At 34.3% G+C, this 22070-nt stretch overlaps 1 protein-coding gene across 2 annotated transcripts in view; it reads right to left on the reverse strand.

The window, feature by feature from the left end:
• Positions 1 to 14941: 14941 nt before the first annotated feature.
• The window catches only part of LOC145683937 (proton-coupled zinc antiporter SLC30A2-like), a 163109-nt gene continuing 155980 nt past the window's right edge, over positions 14942 to 22070 (reverse strand). For both annotated transcript variants that reach the window (XM_081755633.1, XM_081755632.1), the window contains exons 7-9: positions 21178 to 21283; positions 19603 to 19737; positions 14942 to 16953 (exon numbers count right to left, since the gene is read on the reverse strand). In XM_081755633.1, the coding sequence (XP_081611759.1) occupies positions 16808 to 16953; positions 19603 to 19737; positions 21178 to 21283 (387 nt within the window). In that variant the 3' untranslated portion in view covers positions 14942 to 16807. The remainder of the gene's footprint in view (positions 16954 to 19602; positions 19738 to 21177; positions 21284 to 22070) is intronic.

Genomic DNA, 22070 nt, shown 5'->3' on the forward strand with positions numbered 1-22070 from the left:
CAAAATTAAAGGTGGTTCTACGCGCCCTTCCCAAAAGGTTGGTTGAGCTTAAGTACTTCTGCCAAACTTGCGACATCATTGACCCATATGATGTAATACCACATGATGTTGGTCATGTGATATTCCTCAGCCAATCGGAACCCATTAAGCCAAAACGAAAACGGTAAAACAAACATCTACTTATGTGAGCCAGTTATCTCATGTAGGAAAAATAAATATTACAACTAACGTATTGTGGGTTACAGGGGCGCACCCACGCGGGTGGTCCACCGGGTCTGGAGCCCCTCCAAGCTTCTTACTCCAAAGGCATTTCTACACTTTCGAAAGAAAACTATGGTTGCTCTAAGACAGAAATGATCGATGTATCTAAAAGATTTAATTTTATACTATATCTATATTCCTTCTTTTCTTATACAAACAATTTAGTTCTCTTATTTTCTTCTCAGAATATAGGTGGCAGTGTTTTAAAATGACTTCATTTTATCGGGTATAGAATAATATCGGTTCAATACTACATAAAAGGAAGTAATTACTAGTTGTGGACTCCCCAGCACAAATTTCTGTGTGCACGACTGGTGGGTTATGTTTCCCAGGGCCGGAAGATGGGATTTCTGGAATCAGAAAATATATCATCCTAGGAATACCGAAGCTGTTTTACAGGGTGTCTACTTAATTTCCAAAATGAAATTTCGTGACTCTTTCGTGACCTTTTCTTTCCCAAACCATAAAATTTAGGAATAATTTTAAGAGCGAATTTGGTTGCGAATTGGGCCGAATTTTCATGTATGCGATAGAAGCGTGCTTTGCTTGTGATTTGGTACCGTCTAAAGCCGACCATAGACATTTTTGGAGGTGAATTTTGACGTTTTATAGAACAAATTTTTCCAGTCTATACTTATATTTGTACAGATAAAAAAATCATGACCCAAAAGCTAAATTTCTTGACTTTCATACCCGTTTTGGTTTTGATTTCGTGACTTTTTCATGACCTTCATGGCTTTAGTGACCGATAGACACCCTGGTTTAGCATGGTAATTCTGTAATTTCGATTACTTTACGTTAAGGATTAAGTATGCCAATTGAGGAAAATTTGGACTTCGCCAATTACCTTCGAGTAAATTTGATTTATTTTTTCATTTGTAAATAATAATTTTATATTATTATGTTGATATTTTACAATTTATCTACGCTGTCTAATTTTGTATGTATATAGTTCTGTTCATTTGAAAGGTGTGAGGCAAGAACATGGTAACCCATAAATTTTCAATTTCTGAGTTATGCATAGGGATGCGCTCGAGTCGAGACATGTCTCGAATCTCGACTCGACTCGACTCGAATTCGAGTAGAGATTCGAGTCGAGACACACTGTAAAATTCGAGACGAGTCGAGACAAACGCATTTCTCGACTCGAATTTTCGAGTCGAGACACGAGTCGAGTCGAGACGGCTCTTAAAAATCTCGACTCGACTCGAATGTCTCGAAAATCTTTCTATAATTTTTAATATTATTTTGAAGAAAGTATTCGCTCAGAAACAGCCTTGAAACCAATTCCAGCTTTTATTCCTTCAGAAAGGTACAGAACGCATAAAATTAATAGTTAATCTTTAAAGATCAAGATTTAATTTTCAGGTCAATTCAGTTAATTAGAACTAATAGTTAATGTCGTTGTATTTGGTTGTACTGCAAATATAATGATAATAATAATAATAATAATTGATTATCCAGTTTGTATAAAACTATTATCCGTAGTCTAAATCTAGTTTGTATAAAACTATTGCGATAAAGTGAACTTCATAAATTCTCTGAATGAGCAGTTGGTAGTCTATAGTAATTTAGCATAGTTATAATTATTGTGTTTTCGTTCCCATGAACGCAATAGGGTTACGTAACTTCTGGATTATTCGCTTTCCCAACTATTCTGAGGCTTTAATATGTTGCAGCATATCACGAGCTACGGATAATATATAATGTAACATTTGTTGAACATCACATATTATGATACGAGACTATTTTACATAGTATATCTTATCTAATATAAATAAAATAAAGAGTTTGTTTGTGTGTTTGTCTGTCTGTCTGTGTGCGACCTGGGGACCAGACGAGTGGACCGAGAGTTCCCAAAATTTGGTCACGGGTACCTTAGTCCAGGCCCCAGATCAAGACCAAGCGTTTTTTTTTAAATTTCGAACCAGGGGTGTCTCGGGGGGGGGGGACGTTTACTGGGACCGACCTGGGGACTAGACAAGTTGACCGAGAGTTACCAAATTTTGGTCACGGATACCTTGGTCCAGGTCCCAGTCTAAGGCGAAGCGTTTTTGTCAAAATTGGAACCAGGGGGTCTCAGGGGGGCGTTTAGCGAGACATGTAGTAAAAGTAATCCAAATTGATCGACATTAGTGTCAAATCCATAGTTTTCACGGTCACTGAGATCAATGGTGACACTTCCATCAGCGATGACTTGCAAATTCAGCTACTACTGTATGCGGGCCGGGTGTCAGCGGGTGAGGAATACCGAGACATGTATAAATAGCCCATATTGATTGATACTAGTGTCAAATCCATAGTTTTCGTGGTCACTGAAATGAATGGTGATACTTCCACAGGTGTTGACTTCCAAATACAGCCCCCATGCGAAGAATGGGTATATTAAGCTAGTATTACAATAAATGGACTGCTTGGATGCCAAGAACTAGTACAGATAAGTACCATTCACTTCTATGAATAGGTATTTTTTAAAAGGATTTTTGTAAACACTAAGTTATAAAACAATGAACTACATCAGTAGTTATGGTTTTGGTTCCCAACATAAAAGAAATATGGATTGTTCATGAGATATTGAACTTCAACTTTCACTCCTGGAAAATTTCAATTTTGGAGTTAGGCCACTTGGCATCAAAGCAGTTCACTGTAAGATAAATACATTCCGCACATTAGTAACATAGTTGTTCAGGGGCCTTCGATTTCCATCCTCTCAAATGAAAGCTGAACGATTGCTTGATATATGCTGACTATATAGGAGAAATAGTGTATTAAGTTTTCGAGCTTTGGTGCGTATCCGTATTTACACTCTGATATAACTTTAAGTTCACACTCAAATCGAGCTAATTGTTTAATGCATTTCGAAAGCTTTGTTTTTATGCAGCTCATTAAGGAAAATCTATTTCATAATCGTAACATTTATGTACTAAGAAACTATGAACGTAAAGTGGACTCGACCTAGCCCCGTGGCCGCTGTGACTCAGTGGCACAGCTCTCACCCTTGGTGTGTGAGAACTCTGATTCTGTGTGTGTATGTGAACTCCGCGGCTAGTGTACGCGTCTTTGCCGCGGAAGACTCGGGTTCATTCCCGGCGCGAGCTCATGTAGTTCGGATTCCACGTTAATCAGTAGGTCTACATTTCATATATCCTCGCTGCTGAAAGAGACGGTAAAGTCAAAATCAACTCAACAATATATATGTGTGTGTGCTTATGTGAATTTCCTCGTGGCTGTATGGTTAACACATACGCCTTGATCGCGGGAGACTCTGGTTCGATTTACGGTGGAAGCTCATGAAGTTGTTACCGGTATCCCACTTTAAACTGTAGATCCATGCCTCATATAACCATAGATATAATATATATGCCTTTGATACACTTATTTTCCGACTTGGAAGCCATCGAAAATTTCCGGACACAGAGTCCCGTAGACCGAAAATGAGAAACATGGGTACAGAGTAAAACAGCCATAGAAATTTAAGGTTTTTTAGGCTAACTTAATCCTTACATATAATGCAATAGCTTGGCCAAGTTATAATGGAGGAAATGCTATCATTGCAACACTCTGAGAATAGAAAATGTTCGTCAGGTATTACAATCCCCCTCTCCTGCAGAATGAAAACCCTGACTAAAACTCTATATATATATATATATATATATATATATAAAACTATTTTGTGTAATGTAACAAACAGTGGCGGATAGTATTCATGTTTCCTTGCAGAGGTCCTTACGAAGGTTCGCTTCCATCTTCCTCTCCCCAAGAACTAAGATAAATTAAAAAATTGCTATTACTTGTTAATCTTGTACAAAGGACGCAATTAAAGTTCCAGTGTAACAGCCCTTCACATTTAGATTTTTCCCCTGGAAGAAAACCGGTTATTATTGTTTCTCGATTTCTCAGTCTCACCTACATAAACATACGAATAGAATTACAGGATAGGACATGTTTCGAGTGCTTGCACGTGACATCTAACTATATTTCTCATCAAATGTGTCACAGATGAAAATTTCCGTTTGTACTGCCTCTATTTTCTGGTACATATGTTTCATTTATGTTATGTTGCTAAAATTCGTTAGGAAACAAGTACAGACTGCGCCTGTGTGCCTGACAAAACGTAAATGTACTGGATAATTATTTCTTCACTTTCTTCCAAAAAAAAAAAGTAACCCATCTCATATCGGCTAACCAAAGGAGGTAGCGGACCAAAGATAGCCGTTGTTTACCTAAGGTCGTTACACAGCAGGGGTTTCATTCAGTCAGAGGGAAAAGAAAAAATAATTTAAGGTTTCTACATTTGTTTTGAACTGCAATATACTTCTTCCTTTTATTTTAAGAACCATTTCCTTCTCATTTGTCTGCATCAGAAAAAAAATGCAAAAAAAATCACTAGAATGTGCCTATTTACCCAAGTGCGTACTAGATCACTAGTTCAATAGTAAAATCACTAAATCTAATACGAAATCATAAATGTGGCATCCCTGGGTTGGAGCGAAAGTAATGGTTGGAGTAAAAACTAGTCCGTATTTCTACTGCGTTCTGTTGTTGAATTCACAGAAATGTTCAAAAATAAATTCAAGAAGTAAAACACGATCCTACCAAAGACTGTTTACTTGCTTACTGGTTTTAGTATTGTGAACTGAAACTCAAGTGCGCAGTCATGTTGAATACTTCTGTCCCTTTCTACTTTAAACTTGAGGTGGGATGAGTCGGAGTCGGAAGTGGTATGTATTGTTTATACTACTTACAACGTTACCCCCCACATAAAATATAAATTCACCCTTTCTCCCTTCCCTTTTTCGAATACAATGAACCGACTCTTTTGCTGAAGAAAGATGCTAAAAGAAAATTGAAACATCTGTGTCTAAACTTTCTTTGAAGCGCAGTCTTTATTATTTGTAAGGTTTTGCGAGTGTTTTCGAGATAGCCAAATCTTTTACCATAGACTCCTGCTGCGAACTGACCGTGAGTAAACACCCGATCTCGCTGTGCTCAATTTCTCTCGCACACGTGAAATGGGTTTGTTGTTTTCAAAACAAATAGGAAGTTACCTTGTGCTTTTGCATTTCTGCACGCACACAGGTACCATTGTTGTTTTAATGATCAGAAGAAATATCAAAACCATTCGATATATATGATACGAAACAGCTAACAGAGGGAGGTAAAGATAAAAGTAGGCCTATACCAAGTTTTCCGCGTGGTACCATTATGGAGAATAAATATTTGATAAAGTCACGTAGATGCGCTTAAACCTATTCCATCTGTCCTTATAATTTTTCTGGTCTCATCAATTTCTCAGGAGAATACGTACAACATATGTCCAAATTCCATATATAGTCTTTCTAAACTAATGAGTAAACTCATTAAAAACACCAACTGATATCAATAAACAGGAAAGAAAACAATACTTTATACTTCTATCATTTGGTACACATCTCTATGAAGCACAGCTTGTTTCTTTTCGAAAGAGCTCCTTCGTGTCACAGCTGTGGCTAGTTTTGTTTTGTGTTAGGATGAAAGAGAGAAATGCAACATTTGCTTCGCGGTGAAGCTATATATATTATTAAGATGAGCGGTGATAAGTGAGGTTTAACAAAGAGTGCCTTTCGGATGCACAATTTAACGGGTAGTTGCAGTCCGTGTTGAGAATCGAACCAAAGCTATGTAAGACATGTTAATATTGAGCTCTTTTGTGGTAAAAGTGAACTTCAGAAACACACAAAAGACTTGAAACATCAAGCTAATGTAAAGCGATTGAAAAATAGCCTACCTATCGCTGCATCTTTTCTGTGGCTAGGAACATGCAGTATGTAGCAACAAGAATCGTGTTAAGGACTTTTTTTTTCGAACATAACATTCCCTTCCACACCATAAAAGACAATTTAATGTTTGTTAAAAGAAAGTGCACATAATATTTTTAAATTTTGTTTGTGATCCTATCATGCATAATTATAAATAATGCCTTTCATGCTACGAGAATGAGTTCAACTATACGTCATGGCCCCTCTAAAGCGGGGCCGCGGGGGCTCAGTGGTAGATCGTTCACCTCTGGTGCTTCGGGACCCTGGTTCGATCCCAGGTCGCACCAAGTGAACTTTGTGGTGGACAAACACCGTGTGCGTGGGTTTCCTCGGGGTTCTTCCGTTCCTCCCACTTTCTTCATTCCACAATTTCATTAATTTCTCATCATCACCCCTCTCCTTTAGCCTAACCGGCATAACCGTGGGACGTAAAACTCAAAGATTTCACTTCATTTTTTCCCTCGAAAGCGATATCTTTCAAAATTATTTATTGTTAGATATTGTAAATTTACGGTATCTATTTTAGTGGACGGGAAATTTTGCATCTAATCGGATAATTTCATGGCTTCTAACAGGAATTCGCAGTTACGAAATTTGCATCACTGTCTTTTGAAAGGATCCCTAGAAAAAATACTACTAGAAAATAACTGAAAACACAAAATGGATTTGATAGCCAAATTCACGTCATCTTGGTGCGTCATCATTTTTCTTTAAATATACAATCTATATTTTTCTAATTTAGTGTTAGATTAGAGTTTAGTGTCCCTTTCAGCATCAAGGCTATATGAGACGTGAACTTACAAATTAACGTGGGTTCAGAACCACAGGAGTTCCCATCGGAAATCGAACCTAGGTCTCCCGCACCAAAGACGCGTACGCTAATCATATGGACAAGGGTGTTCGATATTTAGTAATGTGTACATAAAGTTGTGAAATTGCGCTTGTATAATGGAATGCAATTCCTTCTACTGACATAAACCTTCACAATACTTAGCTGGACAAAGTATCTTTAAAAAGAAAATGTCACTCTTTATGTTTCAGTTCCTGGTTCGACTGAAGGATGGAACAAATTGCAATGAGCGTTTTTGGATCCTACTTTGTGTAGTTGATTCATCATAAACTTGGTATTTGATACGGATATGAACTAAAAACGTACAAATATAAATTTAAGTCATTCAAATACCTTTAAACAAAAACTGAATATATATATGAAAGAGTCATGTTATTTCTTTAATACAAATACATGAATACAGTTAGCTCCTCTTAATGAAAATAAGTGGTGGTTGGTCTTTAAAACTAGTGTGGAAAGATTAGTAAAGAATCTGGCATAATTGAGAAAAATATATGGTAATTCAGGCCCGTGTTTGGCATCATCGATTGTCTCAAGAGTGGCAACCCTGACTTAAAGGTTTCTCTTCGAGAATAATGGATTATCTGGGATATACCAGATATACAACTCGAGTTGGAGCAGTATTCTCTATAACAAACTTTGAAGCAGGCAGCATATCTGTTGAAATAAGTTATTTCTGAGTATATGAGTGGAATTCAGAACTATTTTGAGTCAGTTCGACTTGTTTCTAGTTAAGGCAAGGTAAATCAATCCCCGGATAGAGAAATAGATTACTCTTATGTTATTTCTTAGTAGGGAACATTTAACATTTTCACGGGAGACAGTGTCTTTTTATGAATATTGACATTTCCACGTATATTTAAGATTGCTAGCAATACCTGGTTTCCATAGTAACGGAGCAAGTCGTAGGGATTTTAGAGTGAGAGCCTTATTTGAATTGTGAGCAAGAAGGATGCTTGTTTACGAGGTTCAAAGACTGTTTTTAAACCACAGTCTGACTGTATTCAACTGAGTGTGAACTTATAGAATACTGGACTAGTTCTCTATGCGAACCTAACCTCAAACGAAGATTCTGCTGAAGGCGCTTTACTTCTCTGGTGAGAGGAATTTTCTTATATTCAACCAACTCAATCCTATAAGTAACAGAATTAGCCTTTTTGATGGAGAGTCTGTTTATAGACCATTCCATGTTTAGGACTTTAGGCCAGACAGCTTTCTGATTATTGAAATTGTCTTTTAGATGTGAGGGAGTATGATGTAAGAAAACACATGTTCTGCTCTCTCATGATTGAAGCACAGCTTAGCTGCGTTAAAGAAAATCGATTTGAAGTTATAGTTTCATGAAGGCTTAAGTAGGCGACTTCTTCTCCGGACTGAAAAGTTGGTCTTTTATTTCATAGCAGTTAAAGGAAATTCTTCTCAAATCAGAGCACCATTCTTAAGCACCAAAATATCCTGTATGGACTGTGGAAATGCTTTATTTATCAAAGTTTCCTTAAACATGTGGTATGTACTACTCTGTGCTTGTTAATTACCCTAGACAAACTTACCGGGCAGTTCAAATTTTTACAGTTAAAGAAAAGATCACAAGACTAATAGTTATTTACTATATGTTATTTTAAATGCGACACTAGTAGCAATAGAAGCCACGAACTCATTTTCTTTTCTTTTCTTTTCTTTCTTTTTTTAATCGCACACACAAGAACACATGTACACCAAAACGATCATGTTCGGCAATGTTCTTGGGTTCATTGCGTGTTTCTATCTCTTGGTAGATGAATGTTTGTCCAGAATCACTATTGGAAATCGGGTTGCAGACCGCGAAATGCATGTTTAACCCTTTGAGACCTGGTGGTAACATTTGCGTACATCATATTTGCGAGCACAAAATACTACTTAGTAAATAACCTGTGGATAGTCTTTGTTACTACTTAGTTTATTATCTAAACAAATTAGATGGAGCACTATGGCTCAGTGGTAGAGCGCTTACCTCTGGTGCGTGGGGCTGTGGTTCGATTCCCGGCAAAGTAGTTTTGTAGTGGACAACATCGTGCTCGTGGGTTTTCTCGGGGTACTCCCGTTTTCTCCCACAATTTCATTCCAACAATTCTTCCATCATCATTCACTTACTTTAATCATTATCTCCCTTAGCCTAACAGACATAATCCTGGGACGTTAAACTATAAGATTTCATTTCATTTTTTAAAAAACCAATTAAATCATAATTAAATTGAAGGCTTATTCTTTTAGTATGGGAAACATATTGACACCCATGGCCGTAATAAGGCTTGAAGATTAGGTCGGACAGACATCATTTAGGGTAAGGCTCTTAAGTATTCTTTTAATAAACAATACTGAACAAACTAGACAATCGTGTTTTAGGATTGTAGAAAACGACCGTGAATTATGTTCAAACACAATTATTATTATATTTATTTCTCTGACTATTGGATCTTTATACCCTACATTACAGTGTTAAACAAAAGAGAATAATTGTTTGTATAATAGAATTCAAGAGTTTTCTCATCATGATTAGTTTTGTAAACAATTAAATTACACTTATTTGGTGTTTATTTCTAAATAATAAGTCCTAATACAATTTCATAAAGTTGTAATTCTTCTTTAGTTTGTATCACTTTACACAATGACAAATCCAAAAGGTGTGTTGTATCGGTGCAGTACCAGTTTTTCACGTTTTTCAAAATGTTCCAAAACCCAAAGAATAATCTTTAATTTCTGATATTTTAGTCGTCACAAATTACAATTTTATAATGTAGTCAATGTTTATAATTACTGGGCAGTTGGGCGTTTAAACTAATGACATCATAATAAAGTCAAAACCATAATTCTGAGTTGAATTGATTCTGAGTTTAACGTCCCGTTCAGCAGCGAGGCTATGTGAGACGTGGACCTACTGATTAACGTGGAATCCGAACCACATGAACTCGCACCGGGAATCAAGCCCAGGTTTCCCAGGCCAAAGGCAAGTATACTAACCGTTAGCCACGAAGGAGCTCCACCATAATTTTAGTGGGCGATAAGAAATATCTCGCCAGTGCTTTTACAATAAATAAAATTTTATAAGTATTAAAGAATAGTGGTAAGAGATTTTATAATAGCTCTTTTATTTATGAGATATGAGGATTTAAAAAAAAAAACAACTAAAGAATAGGTTGGCGGAACCACAAAAGACTCGTAAAATAAACTTTCTTATAAATACATACGCACCTTACTCACCTTTTATAATTGCTATGCTTACGTTACATAAAAACAGAAATTCTCTTTTAGTGATACTTTACACAAGATCATGAAGTGGGTTCAAATTTAATTAAAGGCAAAATACAATACAATAATCCACAAATATTGCCTCAAGAGAGTTTAAAGATTTCTAAACACTAGTGCGAAACCGGGCTCTGCCGTTGCGATCGATTTACAGGTCTTGAGACGAAAGTAAGAAGGGACTTACGCACACAGTAAGTAAAAACAATTACTATGCCTGTAACTTTCCCCCAAATGGGTGTAACTTAAAACTAACCTCACCATTATTTTTCTAATTAAATTCTAGCCCGAAATTATGTATCATATTACCCTATTCCCATTTTGAAAACTTGACCTTAATTCAAAATGGCGGATTTCAAGATGGCTGCCATCAAGGTCATATCTACCATACGACTTCCCCCCAGGACTTATATGTATCCACATGGTTTTTCTTCACTTTTCTTCATTAACGCTCCGTTTACAAAGGGTAGTAAGGGACTTCTGTAGTAATCTCTAATAACCACATCACAACTCTTAAAAGTTAATTAAAAAAAAAAAAAAAATAGAAAACATGCACCATGGCAAAAATTTGTCTTCACAAGTAATGATGCATACATGCCTTCTATCAGCAAAAAAAAAGTTTCATTGAAATTTGAGCCGGACATTTGAGTGATGTCCCTTGTGGGATGTGATTGAACGTGACGTCAGAAAACATCGCCTCCCTTCCCGGAATTTACGGGAATTAGGTGACCTGAGTGAGCACATGTGGTGCCAGCTCTCTCCAGCGACCTATCAAGGATCATTGCGTGTATGCCAAGACGTGTCGCCGTTTTTATCCATGCCAAAAGTCGACATACTGACAATTAGGTAGGTAGTCATGATGGTCTGGCTGATGTGTGCGTATATTTTAACGGTCCGTGTCAAATACGCAAAGAATATTAAACAAATGAATAAGCCGTCATATATATATACTAGCCTTTGGGCTCGGTCTAGAGCCTCGCATTTCTTATCTATCGGCCTTTACATCAACAGTGAATTTCGTGAACTTGCTCTTCATATTTCCTGAATCTGCTCATCCGGGGGCTTCGCCCCCACATACTATCTTTGCTCGGCCTACGGCCTCGCAACGCTTAAACCCACAATTCTGTCGTTTCTTTTCCTACTTCAACTATCTAAAAGATAAGATTTTGTATCATAAGAAAACGCCCATTTAAATAGCATAGCATGGTAGTTTCTTCAGACCCCTGAAAACTTAAAAATATTCACTTTTATCCGCAAAAAAAAGTTTCATTGAAATTGGAGCCGGACATTTGAGTGATGTCCCTTGTGGGATGTGATTGAACGTGACGTCAGAACACATCGCCTCCCTTCCCGGAATTTACGGGAATTAGGTGACCTGAGTGAGCACATGTGGTGCCAGCTCTCTCCAGCGACCTCGCAACGCTTAAACCCACAATTCTGTCGTTTCTTTTCCTACTTCAACTATCTAAAAGATAAGATTTTGTATCATAAGAAAACGCCCATTTAAATAGCATAGCATGGTAGTTTCTTCAGACCCGTAAAAACTTAAAAATATTCACTTCTATCAGCAAAAAAAAGTTTCATTGAAATTGGAGCCGGACATTTGAGTGATGTCCCTTGTGGGATGTGATTGATCGTGACGTCAGAACACATCGCCTCCCTTCCCGGAATTTACGGGAATTAGGTGACCTGAGTGAGCACATGTGGTGCCAGCTCTCTCCAGCGACCTATCAAGGATAATTGCGTGTGTGCCAAGACGTGTCGCCGTTTTTATCCATGCCAAAAGTCGATATACTGACAATTAGGTAGGTAGTCATGATGGTCTGGCTGATGTGTGCGTATATTTTAACTCGTATATTTTGTCTCGACTCGAATTTCGAGACGTCTCGACTCGAATTCGAGTCGAGTCGAGACAGAGACTGTCGAGTCGAGACACGAGTCGAGACAGAAACATATTTTCGAGTCGAGACAACATTTTCTCGAGACGAGTCGAGACAGGCTTAAATCTCGACTCGACTCGACTCGAATGCATCCCTAGGCAGCACCCGATAGAATGCACCGCGATCAAATTGTGCTCTATAGATCGCAGTAATATTCATTAATGGTAAGCCTCTTTGTAACTTTTTGGGATGCATGAGATGGTAACCCACAGTTAAGATGGCGGGCAATCAGGAGTCGTGTAATACCTTCCCATCTAAAAAGAAAAGAATTAGCACATTAGATGTTTCTTACAACCAATTCAATGAAGATGATTTATTGTTGAATGACTCAAGAAGTGAGTATTGTCGCGAAGATGACACAACTGGGTCGTCGTGGGGAAATAATGAGATAAGTTGCACTATGTTTTCTATCATGATCTGTACGTGGCTTCCCATGTTCTATTTTCATGATTTTGCAGAATTTCATCTGGGTACTTTCCATTCACTTTTGCATAGTCCATTATTGTTTTCGGATAAAGGTTACCAACTGGTGCAATTGTGTTGAGTGAATCATGCTGTAGTATTTTCAATAATAAATGGTTAATGCGGGATATCAAGTTTTGCATTGTAGTAGTTGTTGTGGGATATCAAATATTGCATTTTAATAATTTCAGTATACCTCACCCAGGTCTTTTTTTTTTTTTTTTTTTTTTTTTTTTTGCTGGATCACCAAGAATCCAGTATGTGTTTCCAGTAACACCGTGTCTTTCAAAAATTTACGAGGATCCGTTTCTGGTCCAATAAAAATTCAGGAAAACAATTTTTCGCACCAGTAAACTTCCATTAGCACAGTATGTATTCGCAAACATACTTCCGGAATCCGCACTGCGTTGCTGGAAATTCATGCCGGATTGTGACTGGTCCAGTAAGATTTTGTAGCATGGGCGAACAAGTGAACACGTGGCTCTTGTCCTTCAAGAACCGAAAGAACTATTATTGTTGCGTCGCCTGACGTGATTTTTTAAAATTAATACTGGTTTACTTTGGTGAACTACAAGGGCCTATATCCCACTTTTCGAATCCTAAGTAACTATAGTTTTCCTTTGGTATAGAAAACAAACCTAATTGTGACATATATTCAAAGCCGGTGGAGTGAAGCTGGACTACCGTTAAGGTTGAATTAGGTTAGGTTAGAAATGGGTCTTTGGGGTGAAAAATGGAAATAGCGCCAATTGGAATTGCGATGCACTATTGTAATTTGTACTTAGGGCTGGCTCTACCATACGTGTAACACGTATATTTTCTCAGGGCGTCATTTCGAGGGGCAGCAAAATCTGTCATATCATTTAAATAAGTATTTCTTGCTGGAAACAGGATTCATGATGATGGTAGTTAAATTTACTAAGTTGACCTTCTGTTTGAATACTACATTCATAAATCATGTTTAAGTCGCATTAGATTAAGGTCATATGGGCAGTGCTAAAGCAAATGGTCAAACAAATCTCAGCATTGTTGTCAAATACAAAAACTCAATTCTCGAACAGAAGCTTCATTTAGTTATTCGAACAGAAGCAACACCTGTTTCATTTAGTTATTATAGTTTTGATATGAAAACTAGTCTTGTCTTTGTTACAAATAAGTTCCTTATGTTGAAGTTGGAATTTTTTTTTTTTTTTTTAAATAACAGATGTAGAAGGAAAATCAAGAAATAGAGATAAAAGAGCTAGTTGAGATATATTGAGATTGAAGCTCGATATTGAATTCTTAAAAAAGAATTACCATCTTTCCTTTCCAAGTGTGTTTGCTTTATCTTTCACTAACATAATAGATTATTATTTAAAGAAAAACAAAAGAATGAATAGTGTCTGGGCCTTTTTGAGTGCGAGTGTACTTTTCCTCCTCTTCGTTGTTCATGATTGGGTACCATACTTAAAATCGTGGCTTCTAAGATTTGTTCTTTCTGGAGAAAGGGAGGCGGCAAATGATACCATTGCACGGGGCGGTAAATTGCCTAGTTTATACTACTAAACTATAATTTTTCCTCCTTTTAAAAATCTCTAAACTCGGCAGACTCTTTTCTTTCGAAATTACCTAAAAAGATAAAGGAAACTGTATTGGATGTAAGCACAGATTTCCGATACTATTTGGTGCAGAATTTTAAAATTTTGTATACTCCTTTTACTCTAGCATGTAGGCAGTTTTGCGAAATGCCTCCTCTAAGGCGAGGATAGAGGGCTCGATTTTTTTTTTCAGTTCGAATTTCCGAAATGATCAGACATAGAACCTTGAAATTTTGCATAAATATCATCCATTGCACCCTACGCTCTAGGTAAGACAGAGTTTCTCAATATATGGCCCATAAGGGGAGGGGTAGGAGATCACATGGTTTTACTTTTCATTCGCCAGATCTCCGAGACTATGAGGCGCAGAACTGACATTTTGTGTAAATATTGATGTTGCTCTTACGGCTGCAGATAAAACAGGATTTTGCAAAATGCATCCCATAAGTAGGAGGAAAAGTGGACTTGAAAGATTCTTTGCCGCTGTCGCCAGATCTCCCAAACTGCTAGGCGTAAAACCTCGAAATTTTGTATAATGTTTCACAGGCCCTAGGTTAGGCAGGATTTTGTGAAATATGATCTCTACGAGGAAATGTTATCTTGTTTGTTTGTTCACTAGCTCTTAGAAAGTATTGAAAGTAGAACCATGGAATTACATATATTCAATATTGTAGATAAAGACGAATGGATGCAGGAAGAAGAAAAGATGAAAGATATTATCTGTGGTAACAAGTGAGGAATTTACTATTTGTACAATAAACTTGCTTCAAATCGTTTTTAAATATTTATTGTGTAAAACACAAAAATATCATTAAATATAAAACATACCTATGTTCAATGTACTTTATATAAAAATATAATTACTCAAAATATATTACACACTTTGTTTTCAGTATTCTATTTTATACACTATAGTACTTTTTTTTTTTTTTTTTTTTGCAAGCAGGATAATGCACAAAATTGCAGAAGAAAGTAGCCAGTTTTGACAGATAATTCATCTTTTTCATTAGTACTATATCAAAGCACACTTGCTACAAGAGATGTATTTACACATTGTAACTCCATATTGATACTAAAATAAGCTGCTAAGACACAGTTGCTTCATACAATTCTAGGAGTTTTCTTTTAAGCTAATTCTTTTTCGAATGTACATAAAATTGTCCCTAAAAATTTATTTAAAACATCCTATGTAAACAAGACATATTAAAACAATATGTTACATATTTTAAAAGACTAAAACGTCGTTACTAATATAAAATGATCAATATCAAGAAGATAAATTGGAATCTATGTAAAACGGATTAGGACTAGGTCTAACATCTTTCCCCAACATGTTGTTGCTATTTCTCTATCAGGTACTGAAAAATCACATGTGAAGTCCACGAAATCATGGAATTTGTATTTCATAGATATATAATATTTGTAGATATCCTATTCGTAAAATTTATCTTCAAAATATTCTTTGTAACTAGATAGAAATTATATAGTACACACATCTGAAATATTAATACATAGAATATATATTATTTAGATAAACACTGTCTTCATAACAATGTTTGCAAAATAATCTCTAATTCTAGTTGTAGTACCACACAGTATAATGATAAATGCAACAATAGTAGAAATAAGATTAAGCTCGACTTAATAATTACGAAGTACATGTTCTTAGAATTTACAGTTCACGGAGAGCATACATTTACTGTAGTCCTAAAATAAATATGCTTAATTTGTTAAAAAATATTGTTATTGCATGACCGTTTCATTACTGATCTTATTTTACGTTAAGAAATGTGAAGTTTTAAAACAAATAAAAGGATTTTTTTTCGCATTTCACGGATATTAAATTATCATTCTGTTTACTCCAGTCAAGTGTCAAAATTTATTTTTCTTACTTATAGAATTTTTACGGTGATAAAAAAGTAAGTCTTGTTTTAAAAATAATACAAGTGTTTTCTGTCAATAAAAGCTAAAATCTGTAATATCTTTGAACAAAACACATTTCTTACTACTTACATGAATAGTACTTTTTACGTCTGATAAAAATAAACTTCAATTAGTAAATTAATTCCAACTGCTGTTTCAATACAAAAACATGTAGAATGAACAAATATTGTTAAGAAGCTTATATTTGAATTATAAATAATGTTTTAATGGTTATGGCAAGTTGCAGAAAGAATGTAATACACTGAATTTAATGAAAGATTTATACAATTTTAGCCAACTTACATCAGAGATATGTTATTACAGTCTTTTGCACAATATATGTCTTCTTTCATATAAAATCATATACATAAAGTCTTTATCTGCCATAAGAAATTAAAATTATCGCAGTTACTTATAAATTCTCTTTGCTTATAACTCTCAGTGACTCTCGCTAACTCTTTGGTTCAATACAAAACAGTCTGGTATAAAACAGCAACAAACAATTGTTCTTTATTCACATGTGTATTTACACACTCGAATTGAACAACATTACACTATACATTACGTATTTACATCACATATCACACACACATTTGTCGTTATACGACACACTTACTTTAAATTACGTTCTTCAATGCGATGAAATCAAACGTTGAAACACTACGTACTCGTTCACTTCCAATTAATGTTATTGCATTCAAAATGCATTGCTTTCAATCACTTCTTTGGGTATTGACATTGCTGACAATTATCCATGTCTTCTCGAAATTCTTCTATTTGAAGTGTCATCTCAAAAATGTTAAAATTAGCTTGTATTCCTCTTGAAGCTCGTCTTAGAACAGATTGGGGACTAACACCTGGTTCTGAAAAACAAAAGAGCAATTCATTTTTAAAATATGGTTTTCACAATTCTTGAGGCGCCAGTAAACATAAACGAAAGTATCATTCTCTGTTTCTGTATGGTAGTCGTTAGTATAAGTATTTTATATCATATTTAATGTTAGTTACCTGTATTATTGTCTACATTGTAAACGATCCAATTAACGTGATTTATATATTTCAATATTAACATGCCAAATACCACAACAAGGTTTCCTTCAATAAATTATTATGTAAACTTTTGTGATATGATGTGGACAATATAACATTCGTAAAAGTGAAAAAATAAATCATTTTAGTATAAGTTATTTATTTTGTCCCTTTTTCCAAATAATAACAATGTTGTCACTTGTGCTTTTGGTATTATTCTTATCACTGATGAAGTAACTAAGCTTATCAGAAATATTCCAATAGACTTATATAGAATATTTATTTGTTAAAATAAGGAATTTGAAAAGAAAACATATTCTCTTTAACGCAAACAAGTTTTGATAGTAGTTGTTTTGAATGATTTTCTAGAATTTTGTTTGCAAGTTCACTGTTGACATACGAGGGTTGTTCAGCATGCTACGCCCTTGATCAACTTTAATGAGTTGTAATTTTGCATGTAACTTGTAACATTTAAGACTAATATCCATCAACTGTTATGTAATTTGAACAATTTATTTTTTACTTACATGTGATTGATAAATGAAAGGTGTTGTCTAATTGCAACATTTAAAAAAAAATCAAAGAGTGATGTTTCTGCTAATAAAAGAAAATCACATACTAGCTAAATTTCGTGAGTTTATGTCTAATAATACAGAGAAAAACACCCAGTAATTGTTACGTTTCTTCCTTCGTCTACATAAATATGATGTGTGTCTGCTGTACATCAAGAAGCCATCATGTACATTCAGCGGTTGAAAAGAAAATCCTCTGACCCATGGGCCCGCCATATTGAATTCATGGAAGTGAGCATTTCTACCGTATTCCTTGATTTTGGTTGGCTAGAGTTCAGCGCCCAGGCTATATGAGACGTGGATTTACAGCTTAACGTGGGATCTCAACCACATGACTTTCACTGGGAATAGAAACTGGTTATCCCACCACGAAGGTGCGCATGCTATCTAAATAGCCTTAGGGGAATTTCCGTGTTCTTTGAGATAAAAATGTCTTATGTACCAAATTTTTGCTTTTATGTTTAACGGTTCTACACAAATAGTAACAATATAAAAATCTCACCTAACTATGTCTTCCGCATACCTTGCTCCACCTTTTATGCTAGCTTTCAGTTTTATAAAATCAAAGAACAATGACTGTGTTGGAATATGAATATGCGAGTAACGATTTTTTTTTTATACATGAGCTGAAAGTGCTTTTAATTCAGAAACTAGTCTTTGTTTCGTACTTTGATATGTGCTTGTCTTAGTTTAGTTTATTTACAGAAGTCTAATTTTGTACTTAGTTCGAAACTTCAAGGTAGTGCGAAGGTTTGTTTGTATTTAGTATAGTGCATTTTTTAAAAATAATTTTACACTTTTTTAAAAATTATTTGTTAACTTAATTCTACCACATTTCATCACATCTTAAATCGTCTTTAATATATAATAATAATGAAGAAAACATTATAATATATAATCACGAATCACTTAAAACTAAGGGAAACCTCTCTCTATAAAACAAGCAAGAAAAAGTAAAGAAACATATTTTACAAACACAACCAAAGATTAAGAAAAACTTACTAATTTTTGTAACATTATCTACTTACTACAATTATAGCTACAAAAATATAATCAACTATTAAAAATATATAAATAATTTAATTATAATTAGCATTGAGAAAGTGGAAAAACTCTTGTATCAAGTGGTGGATTGAATCAACTATATTATATGTATCTTTATGTAACTTATTACATGTAAATAATAATTGTACAACTTGGTGATTAGTGCGAACATATCTATCGCAATAAGAAGACAATACAATATAATTAAATTAAATTAAACACTTATGAAGATGAAGATTAAACACTTATGAAATTAATACTTTGTAGATGTTACACTTGAATTTGATTTTGTATTTATGGTGGGTTTGAGCACTGTACTCAAATAAGAAAATATAAGTACCATGAAAAGGGAGTGCATCTGTTTCTAAATAAGTAAGATGGTGAAAATAAAGAGACAGTCGTTGCTCCAGTTTGCGTGACGAAACGCTGGGGTTAAATGTATTATGTAATTGTGTGGGACACTAATTATATATATGTGTGTGTGATGCGATGTTTTGCACACTGATATAGATATAATATAAGAAAAGGTTTACTAGAAGATGGAAAATAAGGTCAAGTGAATAATAAAGTATAATTCTCAAGATTTAGTTTAATGGTAGCATTATATGGTAACCAACTAGATGAGTTGAATGTATAAGTCGTTATCGTGCATACGGAATCCTAGTTAACTTAAGGATATTCTAATATCTGTAACTAAAGATAATGGGCACAGATACACTTTAATGGTTCTACAGTGCATCCATTCCATGTTCCGAAGAAGGTTCCCGTCGAAGAAGGTCTATTATAACAGATAAGTAGACTATAGCCATACTGAGGATCTAATAAAGACATTGGTTAAGGTTTCTGTGGTATAATTCGAATACTTACTAATTGCCAAGTGAGCTGAAAGCGCTGTCTTATCCATTGTAAGAGCCCAAATGCGAAGGTTGTGTACTCGTACCACTCCATCAATTTTCAAAAGTGTGTTTAGAACTTTGTCAAAACTAACGCCACGAGGTATTCCTGAAATAGACAAATGTAAAAAAATATAAAATAGAAACCTCCACATCGACACTAATACTGATCATTCCTTTAATTAAAATATAAATTTTATTTGACAAACTGTCTGCTTACTATGTAATAAAGAAAGCGCCTGGTACCTTTTGTAAACTTGCATTATTGATTAAATTACATATTAAAATAAAAATATATTTATCACGAATCTAGGCAGCAATTTTACTAAACTAAAAAGAAAACAAACGTTTTATTGTCTTTTCAATTTATTGATATTTTAATTGGTTTCATAGAGTTTGAAAAGTTTTAAAGAAAAATTTACTACACGCTAGATTAAAAATTACAAATATGGGTAAGTACTTGTAAGTGGAGAGATAGTTATTTACAATATTTCTGATTATGTACAACCCTGGTTAGATATCAATTAGCCAATAGGGTATATTTGCGGGACATAAAATTGAGAAGTGTATTATTAAAATATTAATACTAAAACAGTAATAATACAAAAGCCTTTTGTTAGTGTCTCAGCTATTAGTGGACCTAGAAACGGTAACAATTACTATATTATACTAACGATTCGTTCAGCACATCAATTATTCCCCAGTGATATATCTATATCTATCTATCTATCTATCTATCTATCTATCTATCTATATGATAATTTAATAATTTTCGCGCGTGTTCACTACTATTTTAAGTCATGTGGTGATATACAAGTAATAATACGTATACATTAATTAACGGTTACAATATAGTAATGCAGATATAATCCATGGTATGTACTTTTATATCATTACCAAAAACACTGATTTCTTCGTAGTTCTAACCAGAAGGGTGGAAAAATTCGTTAATTTGTTAATCACTACGGTCTTATTAGTCTGCACTATATCTAATTAAAAAATATGGGAGAATTAGGATTCATAATATTGTTAATTAAAATTTAAAAGCAAGAAGTGTTATTATTAATTTCCATGAAACTCTAGAAGATTGGAACTATACCAGTGAAACAAACCACATGAAAAATAAGATAAATGGCTGATGCACAAATGATTACTGAATATTAATATGTAACAGTAAGAAATGTACAATGTCAGTTCTTAAAATTATTTAATACGAAACTGGATCATGTCGATATGTTTATTTAAAGTATTTGAAAAATAATCCTGGATCATGTCGATATGTTTATTTAAAGTATTTGAAAAACAATCCTGGATCATGTCGATATGTTTATTTAAAGTATTTGAAAAACAATCACTATCAATATTTCAAATACTTTCAATAAGCAATCTTCAGCAAAATATCTAACCCATTTATTTTTGAAGATTTTATCTATCTCTGTATTTTATAAACATAAACAGTACTTGAGTGTTTTATACCATCGTTATAAGTTCTATACAGCTATAATTTTTTTTGATAGCGTTGAGTCTTAAAAACCGAAGAATAACTTACCTTCCATAAGAACAGTTAATGTATCCCTTAAAATGGCGAAGGTAGTGATAAGGACCATGATGGAAAACAAGAAGGTACAAATTGGATCAACGATCACCCACGTGGGCTAAAATGAAAAAAGAAAAACAATATATTTACTACATATTAAAGAGATAATTAGTTGATACAATCATTTTAACACATTAAAATTACACGTATTTGGACTAATTTGTGATTTCAGACAGAGAATTTTACAAAATTCATCATACTTGAATAAGAAAATAAACAAATAATTAAAAAAAGCACTTGTGATATATTACATTACGACGAAAACAGGAAAATATGGAAAATTTCATTAGAATTTAATAGAGTAAATCCTCAACGATTTATGATGGAAACGCGGCAATATAGAAAATTTTCATTAGAAATTACCAGAATGGATTTTAAAAGATTCCGCTATAATGAAACCATAGGATAACATGAAAAATTTCATTAGAATTTAATAGAGTAGATCATCCAAGATTCTGTTATGATGCAAACAGGGTTTATGAAAAATTTAATTAGAATTTAAAAGAGTAAATCATCAAAGATTCCATTATGATGAAAACAGGATAATGTGGGAGATTCCATTAGATCTTTAAAAACTAATCTCTCAAAAATTTCGTTATGACGAAAACAGAACAATGTGAAAAAAAAATCATTAGAAATTAAAATAGTAAATCTTTAGAGGTTTCGTTATAATGAAAAGATGGAACAATATAGAAAATTTACTAGAATTTAAAAAGTTAATCATTAAAGATTCAGTTATGATGAAAATATAAGACAATATGGAAAATTTTCTTGGAATTAAAAATAATCATCAAAGATTCTGTTATGATGCAACCCATAGGGTATAATGGAAATCTGCAATAGAA

Source organism: Thermobia domestica, chromosome 4 (assembly GCF_964235325.1).
Source record: "Thermobia domestica chromosome 4, izTheDome1.hap1.1, whole genome shotgun sequence".
In the NCBI taxonomy this organism is placed as follows: Eukaryota; Metazoa; Arthropoda; class Insecta; order Zygentoma; family Lepismatidae; genus Thermobia; species Thermobia domestica.